General features: G+C 39.6%; 1 protein-coding gene across 1 annotated transcript in view; it reads right to left on the bottom strand.

Moving 5' to 3' along the window:
* Positions 1–330: 330 nt before the first annotated feature.
* SPECC1 (sperm antigen with calponin homology and coiled-coil domains 1) overlaps positions 331–13,719 on the bottom strand; it is an 84,507-nt gene continuing 71,118 nt past the window's right edge. The window contains exons 14-16 of the mRNA XM_013953885.2: positions 2,630–2,746; positions 1,261–1,320; positions 331–456 (exon numbers count right to left, since the gene is read on the bottom strand). Of these exons, the coding sequence (XP_013809339.2) occupies positions 367–456; positions 1,261–1,320; positions 2,630–2,746 (267 nt within the window). The 3' untranslated portion in view covers positions 331–366. The remainder of the gene's footprint in view (positions 457–1,260; positions 1,321–2,629; positions 2,747–13,719) is intronic.

Genomic DNA, 13,719 nt, shown 5'->3' with positions numbered 1-13,719 from the left:
CCAGCATTAGTCCACACTGATTTAATACTTCGTTTTGTGGCAGGTCTCCTGTTGGCAGAGTCTGGTTTGAGGCAAACATTGTTTAGCACAAGGGATCCTCTTCAGAAATATCCCGGACCTGGTAGAAAATGCTTTGCAATTTCCATGTAGGAATAAAATTACAGATGAATTTGGTTTGTATAGGTGGACAATGGATATTTATTTGGTTGTAGTCCCAGATGTAACCAAAATTATGGAAGAGCTTTCTTTCAGACTAAGAGCTTAGGTTGGTTGTGGAAGAGGAGCAAGGGGATTTTTAAAGTGATTGAGTGCATCTGTGGCATTCTTCAGTCTCTCCCCACTTCTGTCCACCTCTTGCTCTGCATCTCAGGTCTCAAAGTACTTGTAAATCTGGGCGACGTACTGCATCACACTCTGCCAGTCTGGCCGGTCTGTGTACATCATCTCACTGAGTTCCTGCACAGGACACATTGCCAAGACTTAGTCAAGCACCACCACTGTGAACATCACTGGGTCCTCTGAGTAGTTGTGGCTATTGAACACTACTTCTGCTTCAGTTCCAGAGCTCGTTAAAGCCACATACAATATCAAAATCCATGAGAAAGATGTATTGGCCTGGTGTAATTGTGAGACTCATGCCAAAGAACAAACTAGTTAAACAGCCACATGCATTTTACATCCTGTAAAGATCTCTTCCACCTGCAATCAAGAATTAATTCTCTATACCTTCATTTTATTTAAACTGCTGCTTCTTTGTATGTCTTTGGTTCTGCACGTAGCTCATGAACCCCTAAATACTTCTTCCTTTCATATTAATCTTACCTCTTCCTTGCTATCATATTTTAGATTTTAGCAAAGAGTTTTTAAACAGATAGTTTAACAAGAAAATTATCCTTCTGTTTTTTAAAAAACTAAAATAAAAGGAAGGAAAATAGTCTGACAGTCAGATATAGGGCTCTGCCCATAAAAACAGGAATCATCTTCTAAAATAGGTTTCCAATAAGAGCACACAATCCATATTCTCATTTCAGGATCAGATGACCTCCAGAGGTTCCTTGAAACTATATCATTCTATGATTCTACAAATGTTTCCTGCTGGGATGTTCTCCTGACACTTGGAACTTTCAGAGATGATGTTGCAGCTTTCCCTAACGCTATGTGAACATTTTCAATGCAATCTTACTGACTGGCTGCATGGCAACAAAGGATTTGGAATGGTGTATGCAGCAATTCTTGCCTTGCTAACAGTAGGTTACTCACCAGACTGGGTTTGATGCCTACACTTTCAGCAGCTTGAAATGCTAACAGCAGATTTCTCTTCTGTAAAAATAAAACAAGGTTCAAAAGCATTATCACCAAAGTATGATTACCGTTCCTGAATCCTACCGTGTGTCTGGATTAGTCAATAAGTCTAAATGAGCAGGTATATTTGAAAACTGAAAAACATCAGATTCAGTATCTTCACACAGAGAAGGCAGCTAGACCCAAGTCCCAGTTAAGAACAGCTAGGAATACTAAGAGCAATGAATCACCTGTCCAACCAGAACACATGGCTTTAGGCATGTTTTGTCAAAGTTTGCAAAGTCTTTTCAGAGTGGCTTCCTTAAAAAGCTGCAAAACCCAAAGAATTTTTTGTATGATTGTCTTAGGGCATTCCCCCCCGCCTTTTTTTGCATTAGTAAGGTATACTCACAAACAAGTTGCCTTTGAATAGCTCATCTGCTCTTGCCTAACCTACAATCCTGTTTTTGACAAATAGGTTGTTGTGAAACTGATTACAACTGGTCAAAAAGAAACACTAAGTTTCTGTCTTTATTGGGAGTGAAAGGTTTTTGAAGAGGTGTTAACTAATGTATAAGGCATTCCTGTAGATAACATAACTGTTATTGTAATGGATACTAGCTAGCTGAAGTAAATCCAGGCTCCTCCTCTTTGTGAGGGTCTTAATAACATATTTGGAATGTGCTGACATGGTTTGACTTTTTGATACACCGTTGTCCAAATAGTTCAATGAATGATTGGTCTGCCTAGATTCAGCGCTTCAATGAGTGCTGCCTAACTCAAAAGGAGTCTAGAAACGCAGGGCAGATCTGCAAATCATCTTGACATTAAACTTTTATTACCCATTGATTGTCACACACTAAAACTGAAACCCTGCTGAAAAACCTTGACTATCTATACATACAGCAAGCCAAATCCTCCAATATTTTTCTGCCTCAGTACTTGTCAAAAAGGGAAGGAAACCACCCCCAGAAAGCCGTGTTCTTAGGACATTAGGAGCAGCAGGAAATGTCTGATGTAGCCTTTCAAAAGGGATGCTGTCTTCATGTTTATATGCAGCACTCACTGGGCTCAGGCAACTTGTCACTAAGTCTTTATCCAGTAGTCCCTGCCTTTTCTCTCTAGGAGTTCACTGTCAGTTTCCCTCCGCTTTTCATTCAGTCAGCTTGTTTCCTAAGTTCTTAAATTACATTTGTCTCTTCCTGTTGCTCCCATCTATTTATTCTGTATGAATCAATACCAAAATCTTGCAACACTGTGTCTCCACCACATACGCAAAACCATCAAAATGGATAATGTTCCCTGTGAATTCTGCAAATTGCTTAGGAACAGGTATAACAAAACTTACTTTATCCTGGCTGTTAAGCTCCTGGTAAGGAATGTGTGCAGGCAAATACGTGTGCAGGAGAGCACAGAAGGCCAGTCCATCACTCCAGCTGCTGCTGAAGTTGGTGATGTCGATATTCTGTAAGACGAAACATGAACCGTTCCTGAATACTGTTACACCAGGCAAAATCTCCAAACAACAGCTTTTTATGCAGTCAAGGAGGGAAAACTCAAGAGTATTAAAGGGACATTCATTTACATTTTACATTTTCCCCTTCTTTTTCATAGCAAGTAGAAAGATATCAAGTAGAATGGCAGGTTTCAAAGGCCTGCATAATGGATTATTAAGGAGTTAAACTTTTTTCACACCAGACCCCATACAGAGAGACTCTCTCCTATGCTTTCTACAAGGTGAGAAACACCATGTGCAGCACATACTGCACCTGGAGTTTCCCTAAGCTGGCAGAAGGAAGGACTTTATCTGGTCTTGCTTAACTACAGAATGGCAGAAATATCATTTCTCCAGCACCTAGAAGAGAAGACACTGATATTTAAAAATGTTTTGTAACCAGTTTCACTCTGCCTTATATTCAGGATGTCTAACAGTGGGGATGGATTTGCAGGACAATGGGGCTGTGTAATCAGTGTCTTTGACCACTGTTACCCTTCTGATATTACACAGCAGATACCTGTTTTAATGAGAATGAATAATTAACAATTATAACTTGATTCAGCACCTTATCAAAAGTGATATCAAACTGATGAAATACTAACCTAGTCCTTAAACCCTAAATAAAGAATGTGCTTATTTGCATGTCAGAGGGAGGCTCAGACTTGGCAACACCAATGGCTGAATGGGCAGCTTTCCAAGCGCTGGGCAGATGTGCCTAATTTGCAGAGTCATTTGCATGAATGCATGTCTGCTTTCTCATATTCTTTACGGATGCGGCATCTTTCATCTGCACATCACAGAGCACTTTACAAAAGGCAGATAAAGAAGGGGAAGTCTGAGATACAGAATTTAATCACCTACCCTCATTCACAAAATTAGCTAGAAGTAGTTGAAAAGAGAACAGAGGTTTCCTGACGCTTATGCTCCTATTACTTCTCACTGACAAAGGTGACAATGTCTCTGGTAACAAGTACAATACAAGATCCTTACAGAACAGCAACAAATAGGAACCTTTAAGCTTTGTCTTCCCACATTTCCTAACACAACAGCAGTGCCGGGTTTGCTGGAGGAAGCAATATTTCAGTGGGCATGGATATATTAAAGAGCACCCCATTGAAACCTTGGAACCGAGCTAGAAAAATCTCTGACTTATCTGTAGTAATACTTCCACCACTGCCACCTTCAACAGAACTGCAATAAAGACAGCAAAAAGGAGACATTTCCAGAGAAATGGTCTAACATAGTTGCGCTTTTAGATGGTCAAAAAATGTCTTCCTTCCCCTTCTTGTTACTGCTACAGTGGGATTCTTCCTTGCTAGTCACATAACCTAATACAAGGGTGCACCTGGGCACACAGAGAAAACACAGCTTTCCTACTCATGACAGCTGAACAATTTTTTAATCACATATTGGCTAGAGTGAAGTCCAGAGCATCATATGGCCAACACGCGGATTATAGTGACTGCAGAATCAAAAATTTATGTTTTTAAATCAGCCCATCTAAAAAAACCTCCTTTAAAATACAAACATTACTGTGCACTAAGGGTTCTTTACGGGGATTCTCTTTTTAGGCATAGTTGTAGTTAAACATACACTTGTGGCTCAGTTCTGATTCTGTGAACAAGGTGACCTTTCTGAGTCTCTTGTTTGCACTGACGTAGTCATATCAGCACGCTAAGGAATACTCATGGCCAAGTTTTGCTGCTGTAGTTCCAAATACCAGCTAAAAACAAAACAGTAAATTTACATGATACTGGTTAGAAAAGTAAAAGCTCTAGATGTTCACTGCAGAGCACGGAAGGCTCCAGGATAATATGGTACTGCCTCGTCTCTCACACTATAGAAGGTGAGGGACTACCATCAAATCATTCTTGCCAAGCACACCTTCCAGTGAACTGAACTTCAGCTCAGACTCTCTGCCACTTTTTTTTTTTTTAACTTTTTTTTCAGTTTCCTTCAAGATTCCCCAAAATACAAAGCTTTTAGTACATCTTTCATACAAAAGCTAATACAGGCACACTAAAACCCAGACAGCAAATACTTTAGCATATGTTCTTCACTTATGATGCCTCAATTATTAGTTATCGAACCTGGACTTTGCTCAGTCATACAAGATTTCAGATTAGTAATAAATGTCTAACAAAATATGACTCAAGTTAAAGAAGTACAGAACTTTTCAGGTTAAAATACCTCTGGCTGCAATAAATCTACAAATCTAATGGGTTCAGAATGTAGGCCATCAGGAGTAGTCATTACTGCACTGCATCAGCCACCACATTGTATTATGTGCTATTAACATCATTCAATTGAGATAAAAGAAAAGAGACCTAGTGGTTGAATAACATCACAAAGAAAAAAGTATTTTGCTCTGAAAACTGTCTTGGTTTTTCCTAAGCCACAAAGTTGCACTAAGAAGGACAACCTTATATTATGGAATTGGCCGAAGCTGCATTACTCAGCTTTCTGGAAGTTTAAGACAAACAAGATACATACTATTTATCAATCCACAGTTATAGGGAAAGGATTAACTGCCAAATTACTGAAGTGTTTTTACTGAGGCCAATACATTTTCTCAGCAAATAGCCTACCATCAAATGCCAATATTTTCATTTTATACTTGCATGGTAGGAATAGAAAATAAATGGAGATTTTTTCCCCCCCTCTGCCAAAGGTCATGGAAGCAGGAACAACCAAAGCCTGAGTTAAGCAATAGGACTAAACAAAAAGGTAAGTCATGTTTGTGTGGGATCATTACATCTCATTCTCATTCTCATGATGCTATTATAAGAAAGAGGCACGAAACACAAAACTGCTCCTTCCTACAGTATTTTATCAGTCCAGCATCAGTTTGATCAATTTTACTCAGCTTTGTACATTTAATTATACCTAAGACTCTTCTCCTCCTCCAATCTAAAAATACCAAGAGGTGCAAAGTGCTAAAGTCTGTAATAAAATCAGAACTATGGTCCAAAAATCCTCATGTCTCCAGCTGGATCCTCCAGCCAGTCATCTTTAGTAATTCTTGGATCCATGTCTCACAAATAAGCAAGAGTTCAAGGATGGGGTTCTACTGACAATGTTTAAACCACATATGAAAACTAATGCAAAGTAGTATGCCATAATGAACAGAGAAAACAAACACAAGTCTGAATTTTTGTCCTAAATGCAAACCCAAAATGAGTGTTTCAAGCTCCAACTCAACTGTTCTGTTAATAATAAAACAACAAACATTTAGACATACCTAAAACCACTCAGTTGCCATCTTCACACCCAATGACTATCAGTGAGTTGTGTTTTTTTCCTCTAAACAAATCCATTTCCATTTCATATGGAAATTCATGGTATAAACTCCTCTGTGGCATTTCATCTTAGATTCTGTGTTGACAACATTTTATTTTGGAATATAAGGACACAGTAAATGGAAAGTGATCTCCTGTGTTTTCCTACACAGCAACTTTATTTGCAATACCTATTACCCCCCACCAAGAGGAACTAACTCAAAATAGAGGCACTCTGATTTCTTGGAGATCACTGGCTCGACTGAAGCCAGAAAAAAAAAGGAAAACAATTTAGGGAACAAACACCTTGGAAACTATTCACTTCTCTTGATTATTTTGGCAGTGGAGCCTGTCCCAGTCTTTCTGCCACACCTCCCTATTCTTGGACACACAGTCCATGAATATGCGGGAGCTATTTGTGTCCGTGGAGGTTGTTAATGTACACCTCCAAACTGCTCGATGGAGAGTTTGGTGATTTCTCTTCAGTTCCCAGTGTGCTTACAGCACAATCTCCCCCCACCCAAGCTCTGAACAACAGCATGAAGCTTCTGATGAGAGACCTAGAAGTTAAACGGTATAGGATAGCACGCTTTAGGCAGAAGATATTACCACCAGAGTGTATGCAGAATGAATGTAGGAATAAACAGGAAAATAGAATGGGGACTGCAGATCAAACTGAATTATAATGCTGGTTTGGCAGAGTAGAAAATTCGCAATCTTATGGTCACAAGATGTCTGGTAGTCACTAGTATCCCAATATCCAGCCTTAGTATGATGTCAGTGGTTTTACACTGCTAAAGGCTTCTGTGTCAGAATCAACCCCTGGCCCATGGGCCAAGGTGTCCTGAGTAGCTTGCGGCTCAGAGTTACTAGAGCTTTCTTTGGGGCAGACATATCACATCCATATTACACAGCACTTGACCTGGGTCTTCTGTGGTACTGCTATGACAATTATTTTGTGTGGTTTTATTTTTCAGTTGAAAATCTTGAAAGAACATGAAAGTCATGTTGCAAGCTAAAAGAGGGGTGTTTTTACAACATGATGACATGAGCATCTTCACATGTCCTGTGGAGTGGTAAAAAGGTGCATGGAAAGATTTGAGGGTGCAAGGCCTGCTGGGATAGTGGTAGAGGATGGTGTAGGGCAATGGGAAGCAAACCAGGCATGGGGGTGTCCATACCACTTATAGGGATGATCTCCAGACCAAACTGTTTCCAGAGCAGTGCCCTGGTTCCTTGTCAAGGAAACTAGTTCTTCATTTCAGAAGAGAGCTAATGAGTGAACTACTACTACACATGCACTGGGTATGATCAGAGACTGGAATCTGGGAGAAAAAACAGGGAGCCGAGTTATTTGAAAATACGGAGGTACTCAGTATGTTTCGCATCTATGAATATTAAAGTACCTAACATTAAGCAAAGTAAAAAAAAAAAAATCCAGGCAATGTTATTTAGAGAGCAAATGTATTATCTCTGATATCAGTGGCAGGCCAAGTCTAAATGACACTGAACACCTGCAAGTCATTAACCTTAGCCCCCCACCCCAGGAACAAGACCTTTGCTTGTGGATAACTGAGCGCTATGAGAGCCATGGTAAAGACACACAAGGAAATCTGTGTGATCTGCTCTCACTAAAAACAACTCCTTGTTTATCTGAAGAAAAAACAACCACCCCATTGGATTTCACTAGAGATCTTTGACTCCAGGTCTTCAGTAAAAAACAACAATGACATCATATGCTTTTCACTACAGCCTGAGTATGTTAATATACTGCCATGACATATTCCTGCTAAGCAGATGGTAGATTGTGCTCACAGCAATGGCTCTCTGAGTCATAATTCTCTCTATAAGACCCAGAAATATAAATTATAGACATGAATCAGCTTGAAGCTAGACTAGAAGTCTGTGGAAGAAAGTCTGCAATAAATATGACCTTAGCATCATTCTCCCCCCCCACAACACTCAACATGTCCTACTGTCATTCAGAAGCCATTGATATGGAAGGACATAATGCGAACATGGCAGAGTGGCTAAGCATCAAGGTTCATCCCAGGCAGAATATAAACATATACACTGAAGGCAAAACTAGTTAAAATAAATATACTGAATGAACCAAAGGGAATTGTTTTGCTTTAAATAGCAGTTTCCTCTTAACTGGCTCAGCTTTCTGCAACTCTTCCTTCTTATCACTAACTAGAGGCCCACATGTCCTTCACAGACCAAAAGTCTTACAGCTCAGTGTTTTCAAGTGGTTATATTTAGAAACAGATGTCTGGAAAGGAACCTCCCTTTCATGAACCGCATCTCTGCAAATCTGAACTGTGACCTTTCTAATGCAAAATCTGATCAAGGTACCTTGAAAGGCCACTCCCAAGGATTATCTCCACCCATCCAGCTTTAACAATAGCTGCATGAAACTGCAAATCTAATTTGGATTTAGCACATTCTAATTGGTGGGGGACACGTTAGTGGGCTTCAGCCAAAGAGGTTCTATCAAGGGAAGCATATAAGCTCTGAACTCTGGTTAGGCAAATTCTAAACTCTTCTTGAGAAGCAATAAAAGCGAAGAAGCTACGACTCCTTATAGCACGATCTAACCTTCTGAGCAAATAAAGCACTCCAGTGTGTCTAAAATGTTCCAAAGACATGAAATGTCTGGGCAATCTACTGGAAATATGGGTGAATTAGAAGTGTGGTCAGGTCCAGTTAACACAGATGAAAGGCATGAATGTTTAAAATTAAAGGCTGCCTGGATTCCTCTGTAATTACAGGGTGCACCCAGATGACTTGGACAATTGCACACAGCTATTTTCAATGGGTAGCTGCAAGTCCAAAATGATTTGCATATCATATTTATCACAATCTACTACCAGGAACCTTTCTGAATTCTATTACAAATTTTTTTCTCTTAAATGGGATACATGATAAACTCATGCCTTTTGATTAAAAAAAAATCCAGAATAACTTGTGGAACAGCAGTACTGTTTATTGTATAGAGATTAACTGGTTAGCCAAGATTGGGAAGGAAGCCAAATGACCTTCTACCCTCCAGCCTGTATTAATATCCCTAGTTCAAATGGTTCAGGCAGCTGCAGTCTCCATAAGGATTGTTTTAACCTTTCTTCAAAACTTTATGTTTCTATCCCCATCATCCATATTTCTAATGCCTCTGCCAGGCATGTCAGTAAGTCACGCATATTATTGCTGATTATATGTGTATGAAACAACATAACTCACATAACATAACATGCTATGTGAAAATACTGTTAAATCATGTAATTATAGCACAGTGAAATGATAAATAACTCTGCCAGCTCTTTAAAAGGTTATTCCATTTACTGCATTCCTGTTTATAAAGAAACTCCATTTCCCATCACATTCCTAGATTCTGTTTGCCACTTGTTCCACTGCTGCCACAGATGTTGCCTCAGGTTTACCATTTATCATTTACTTCAGTGAGTGTAAATTAATGAGCCTTTTTAGCATAGACAACATATTTGAAAGTGAGCTTATACTATATTCTTTGGCAAAAGCACCCAACCCTCATAAATCAGTTGGCTACAGTAGTCACAAGGAGCAGGGATGTTTAAAAGGGAAGAAGTTTAATAGGTTTGTTGTCATGCACTCGCCAAGCTGCTCTTCAGCTCCTAACTATTTTAGTCTCTTCAAAGCCACAGTTCTTAGAAGATACCAAAAAGCTAGGCACAACCATTTTTCTTCATTACCTTTCCTAGTCAGGTCAGGCAGAAGAATAGGTATCACGATGCTCTCTCAAGTTCTTCACTCAAAACAAGCTCAGCTGACAGGAGTTGCCTTTGAGACATCATTCAGAGTAAATTGTAAAGCCATTATAACGTGATCCGCACACTATTCAAGCTCAGCTCTTCTCTCATGAGGTATGAGGAGGCCCATGACCTCTGCAAGGCAGCTTAATTCTGGCATTTCAATTACAAAAGTGATGTGGTGCTGCTATAACTAAGGTTGTCATAAGAACAAAAAATGAAAGTGGTACCAAATGGGAGTTATTTATGGTACTATGTGATAAAGTAAATGTGTGACGTCCCATCTTCTTTACTTGCAAGGTGAAAAAACAGTTACTACTGACATTTAAATCATCATTGTCACATCTGAGTATCCTCCTTAATGAGCCAAACGGCATCTGATCATGTCCATCAGGTCTATTACACTGTGTGGACTGACAAACATTTGAATCCTGTTCACACTATGCTGGGTTCACCATTTTTGGGTTTTCTTTGCATTGTAACATATAAAGACCATCTTTCTAAAATGAAAACAAGTACTGGTGAACAAAGAAGAAGCCTCAGAGAAACTGCTACCACAGCGCACATAACAAATACTGAATTTTTTGAACCTTTTGTGGCAAATGCATGTGTTGTTTTGAATGCAAATTACCCTATGAAAACATTCTCATCGCTAAGTCACTTACCTCAAAGGTTTCACTAAAAGTTAATTTAATTAAATAACAGGTTTTTGTATATATTCCTCATTTAGGGTTTTAATCTATCACTTTGCAACCCAGCTTTTGCTTGAAGTAGAGAAAGAATGGTTAATGATGAGTTCACAGAGAGCTAGCTCTTTCTTATATAAACATATAGAACCAAAGGTATAAGTAGAAGCAATTTGATTGACAGCTCTGTACCATTTCAGAGATGAGGTAATAGTGACAAGAGATATATATCAAGTGTGAGTGGTAGTTCTGTAATTTACACCACTGTCATGTTCAGTGAGTGAGCAAAACAAATGTTAGTTATGTGCAGAGATGCAGAGGTGTATTACGCAACAAGACCAAGAACTAGCAGGAGTATAAGATCTGGCAGTTCTCCCATTGTAATAAACCCATATGATTTTGATGAGTTCTTATTTTTGCTACCTTTCTTTTTTCCACTCTTCATTATAAATTATACTTGTTTTGCTCACCTGCTGAAAGCCACCTCACCGCTTGCTACACAACTAACACTTCTAATCAGTTTTCTCACCAACTCACTTGTATAAATGACACCACTGCTGAATGCCACAGAGAAGAAACAGACTGGGCTGTGTTCCTTCATTCCCATGGCTGCAAGAGCGAAGATGCAGCAGCACAGCTCTGAGCACCACACAGACACGCTGGGGAAAGCGGGAGGGAGGGAGGGAGGGGGAGGAACCAGCTCCCCTCTGTGTCCAAGCCAGTAGCACAGCTACTTCCTGCCCGGAGCCCTGGTGCAGAATTGCTAATGACCACTCTGACTGCTCCCACAGTTATTTCTAATTATCTGTATTGATAGTGCAGAGATTAGCTGTGTCCTAGAATTCCTGGGCAGAGGGGTAAGCTGCAGACTCCTGCCAGCTCTCAGTAAAGGATGGAGACAAGGTGGGGAGAGGTCTCAACAGCAAAGGATATTCGTGGAGCAGGTAGCAGGGCTCTGCTCTCTCCCAGTTAAATTCATGGTTTGGAGCTGTTCCAGCTGGTGACCAATAAGTTCAGTGTTTTCACTGATTGTCATTGCATCCAGGCAACATGAGCAAGGAGTCTTGGACTTTGGGATGGATAGAATGTAAATGCTATTTTTAAAATTACCCAGCAGGACAGAAAGTTACGCATGAGAGAGCTGCATGGGCACTTATATTATCCCTCAAATCAAAAGATTTGTATTTGTTTACAGGATAAAGCCCTTCTGTGAAAAAAGGTAGAACTTGGCTCAAGTTATTTGGCTACACTGGAGAAGCATGTTTATGCATTGGCATCACTGTGAAGGGGGCTCGCACATTGGTAATTAACCTGATTACTCCCAACATGCCATGATTTGGCTTCTGTATTTATTTTCCAAAGCCAACCCTGGATCCAGCTGGGACTTACAGAGAAACTGCATGTACAGATTCATATAAGTGTTTTTACTTAGAAAAATAAAAAAATTTATTCTGGAAAAGAACTGAGAATATCTTGAAATTTTAAGCCCATATTCTCAGTAATTAAAACCCAACAAGTTTGCCCTTCTATCAGAATGTCTTAAAGCACCTTACAAATACTACTGAACTTCATCATCACTCAATGAAATGATGTTATTTACTTTAACAGCTAGGGAAATCAGGGCAATGATATTTTGCAAGATTGCCAAGGCCACAGAGCTGGTCCAGAGCAGACTTGGGAGCAAAATTCCTGACCCCTTTATTGTCAATTTTTATTTAAACACAAAGTAATCCCTCTTGTCTCAATAGCTATCACTAACACTCCCTTAAATTTTTGCATAGATGGGAAAACTTTCTCTGAAATCAGCATCCTCTTCACAGAACTAAAATTTCTTGTGAAAAAGAAATACAAAGAGAGCCAGACATGTCACCCAGTTCTCAGAAATGCACAGAATACACAAATAACTTCCTGGGAAAAAAGTAGTGTATACATATCCCCCTTCTAACTGTCATAATGCTACAACAAATGTGGATGCAGTGACATTAGTAAGCACACACACCTTCTTACCAGAATAGATGTGCTAGCACGTAGTACTTTACAGTAACTCCATGAGAGAAGAACTATGTTGCATTAACAGTCTTGGTAAACATTAAGACAGGGAGTTTTTTCCTCCTTACTCCACAGGCTCTGGCCAACAACCTCTAATCTCACGTATGCAGGCTCGCGTGGCAGAAGGGAGACCTCTCACTCCTCCACAGAAGAGAGTGACTCTGCTATGAACTCTGCATAAGAATGAATGGATGGCTGCCATTTAACTCTGGAGGGGTTTTGTTCAGTGTTTTTCTTCACCCACATCACATAAACTGGAAGTTATTTGTTTTGCTGCTGATTCTTAGCACACAAGATCACAGTACTGTGGGAATCCAGCCTTTCCAAGCTGCATATAAACTGTGTGCAACAGCAGATGGATTCACCTCCTGTCTTTGCTGCTTGAAAGGCCATACTTGAAAAGGTGTCCAGAAAACTTGTACATCCACTCCTCTGTGTTACTGCTGAATTATGGAATGTCACTGTTTAACTACTTCTCATGATTAGTTATACAGTAAGGTAGAAACCTGGTTAATGTTGCTTTAAGATAAAGAGGTTGATACAACTTTGGAGTGTATTGAAACAGTTTTTGCTTCTTGATGACACAAACACAAAAAAAGTAGAAAAGGATAAGAGAATTGCTACCATACCCAAATGCACATCTTGTGATTAAGAAACAAATGGATTCTTTTCTTCTTTCTTTAGGACAGCACACAGCTCTGTTGGGTTGCTCAAGGCTTTACAACTAAGCTCCATTATGTTAGTGTCAAAGGAAGTGTTTAATTGGATTATAAGCCAAGTCCTAGATATTATATTCTGCCCAGGTTCAGAGATTGAGAAGGCCGATTCTTTTTTCTTGTCCCATTAAGCTCCTTGATTCCTTACTAAGACTGCCAGCCTGAGGACCAACCCTGAAGACAGTGGTACTGTTTGCACTAGAGTCCCTGTCTGCTCTCTATGGTCCAAGATGGTGCATAACTGAAGTGAGGCAAAGTGTTGAGTCTAGATTCAAAAAAGACTGAGATAGTAGTTGTTTAAGTAGAAAAGCTACTGTTAGCTACCCACAGTAAGGACATACAAAGAGATGACTGACTTGCTTCTAAATATAGCTCTTAGTTTCCAGAGTAAGGAAGAAATCTTCTAACATGGACACATTAATGTACAAC

This window comes from Apteryx mantelli, chromosome 22 (genome assembly GCF_036417845.1).
Source record: "Apteryx mantelli isolate bAptMan1 chromosome 22, bAptMan1.hap1, whole genome shotgun sequence".
Classification (NCBI taxonomy): Eukaryota; Metazoa; Chordata; class Aves; order Apterygiformes; family Apterygidae; genus Apteryx; species Apteryx mantelli.
The sequence above is the reverse complement of the archived record's forward strand: the minus strand, read 5'-3'. Positions and strand labels throughout refer to the sequence as shown.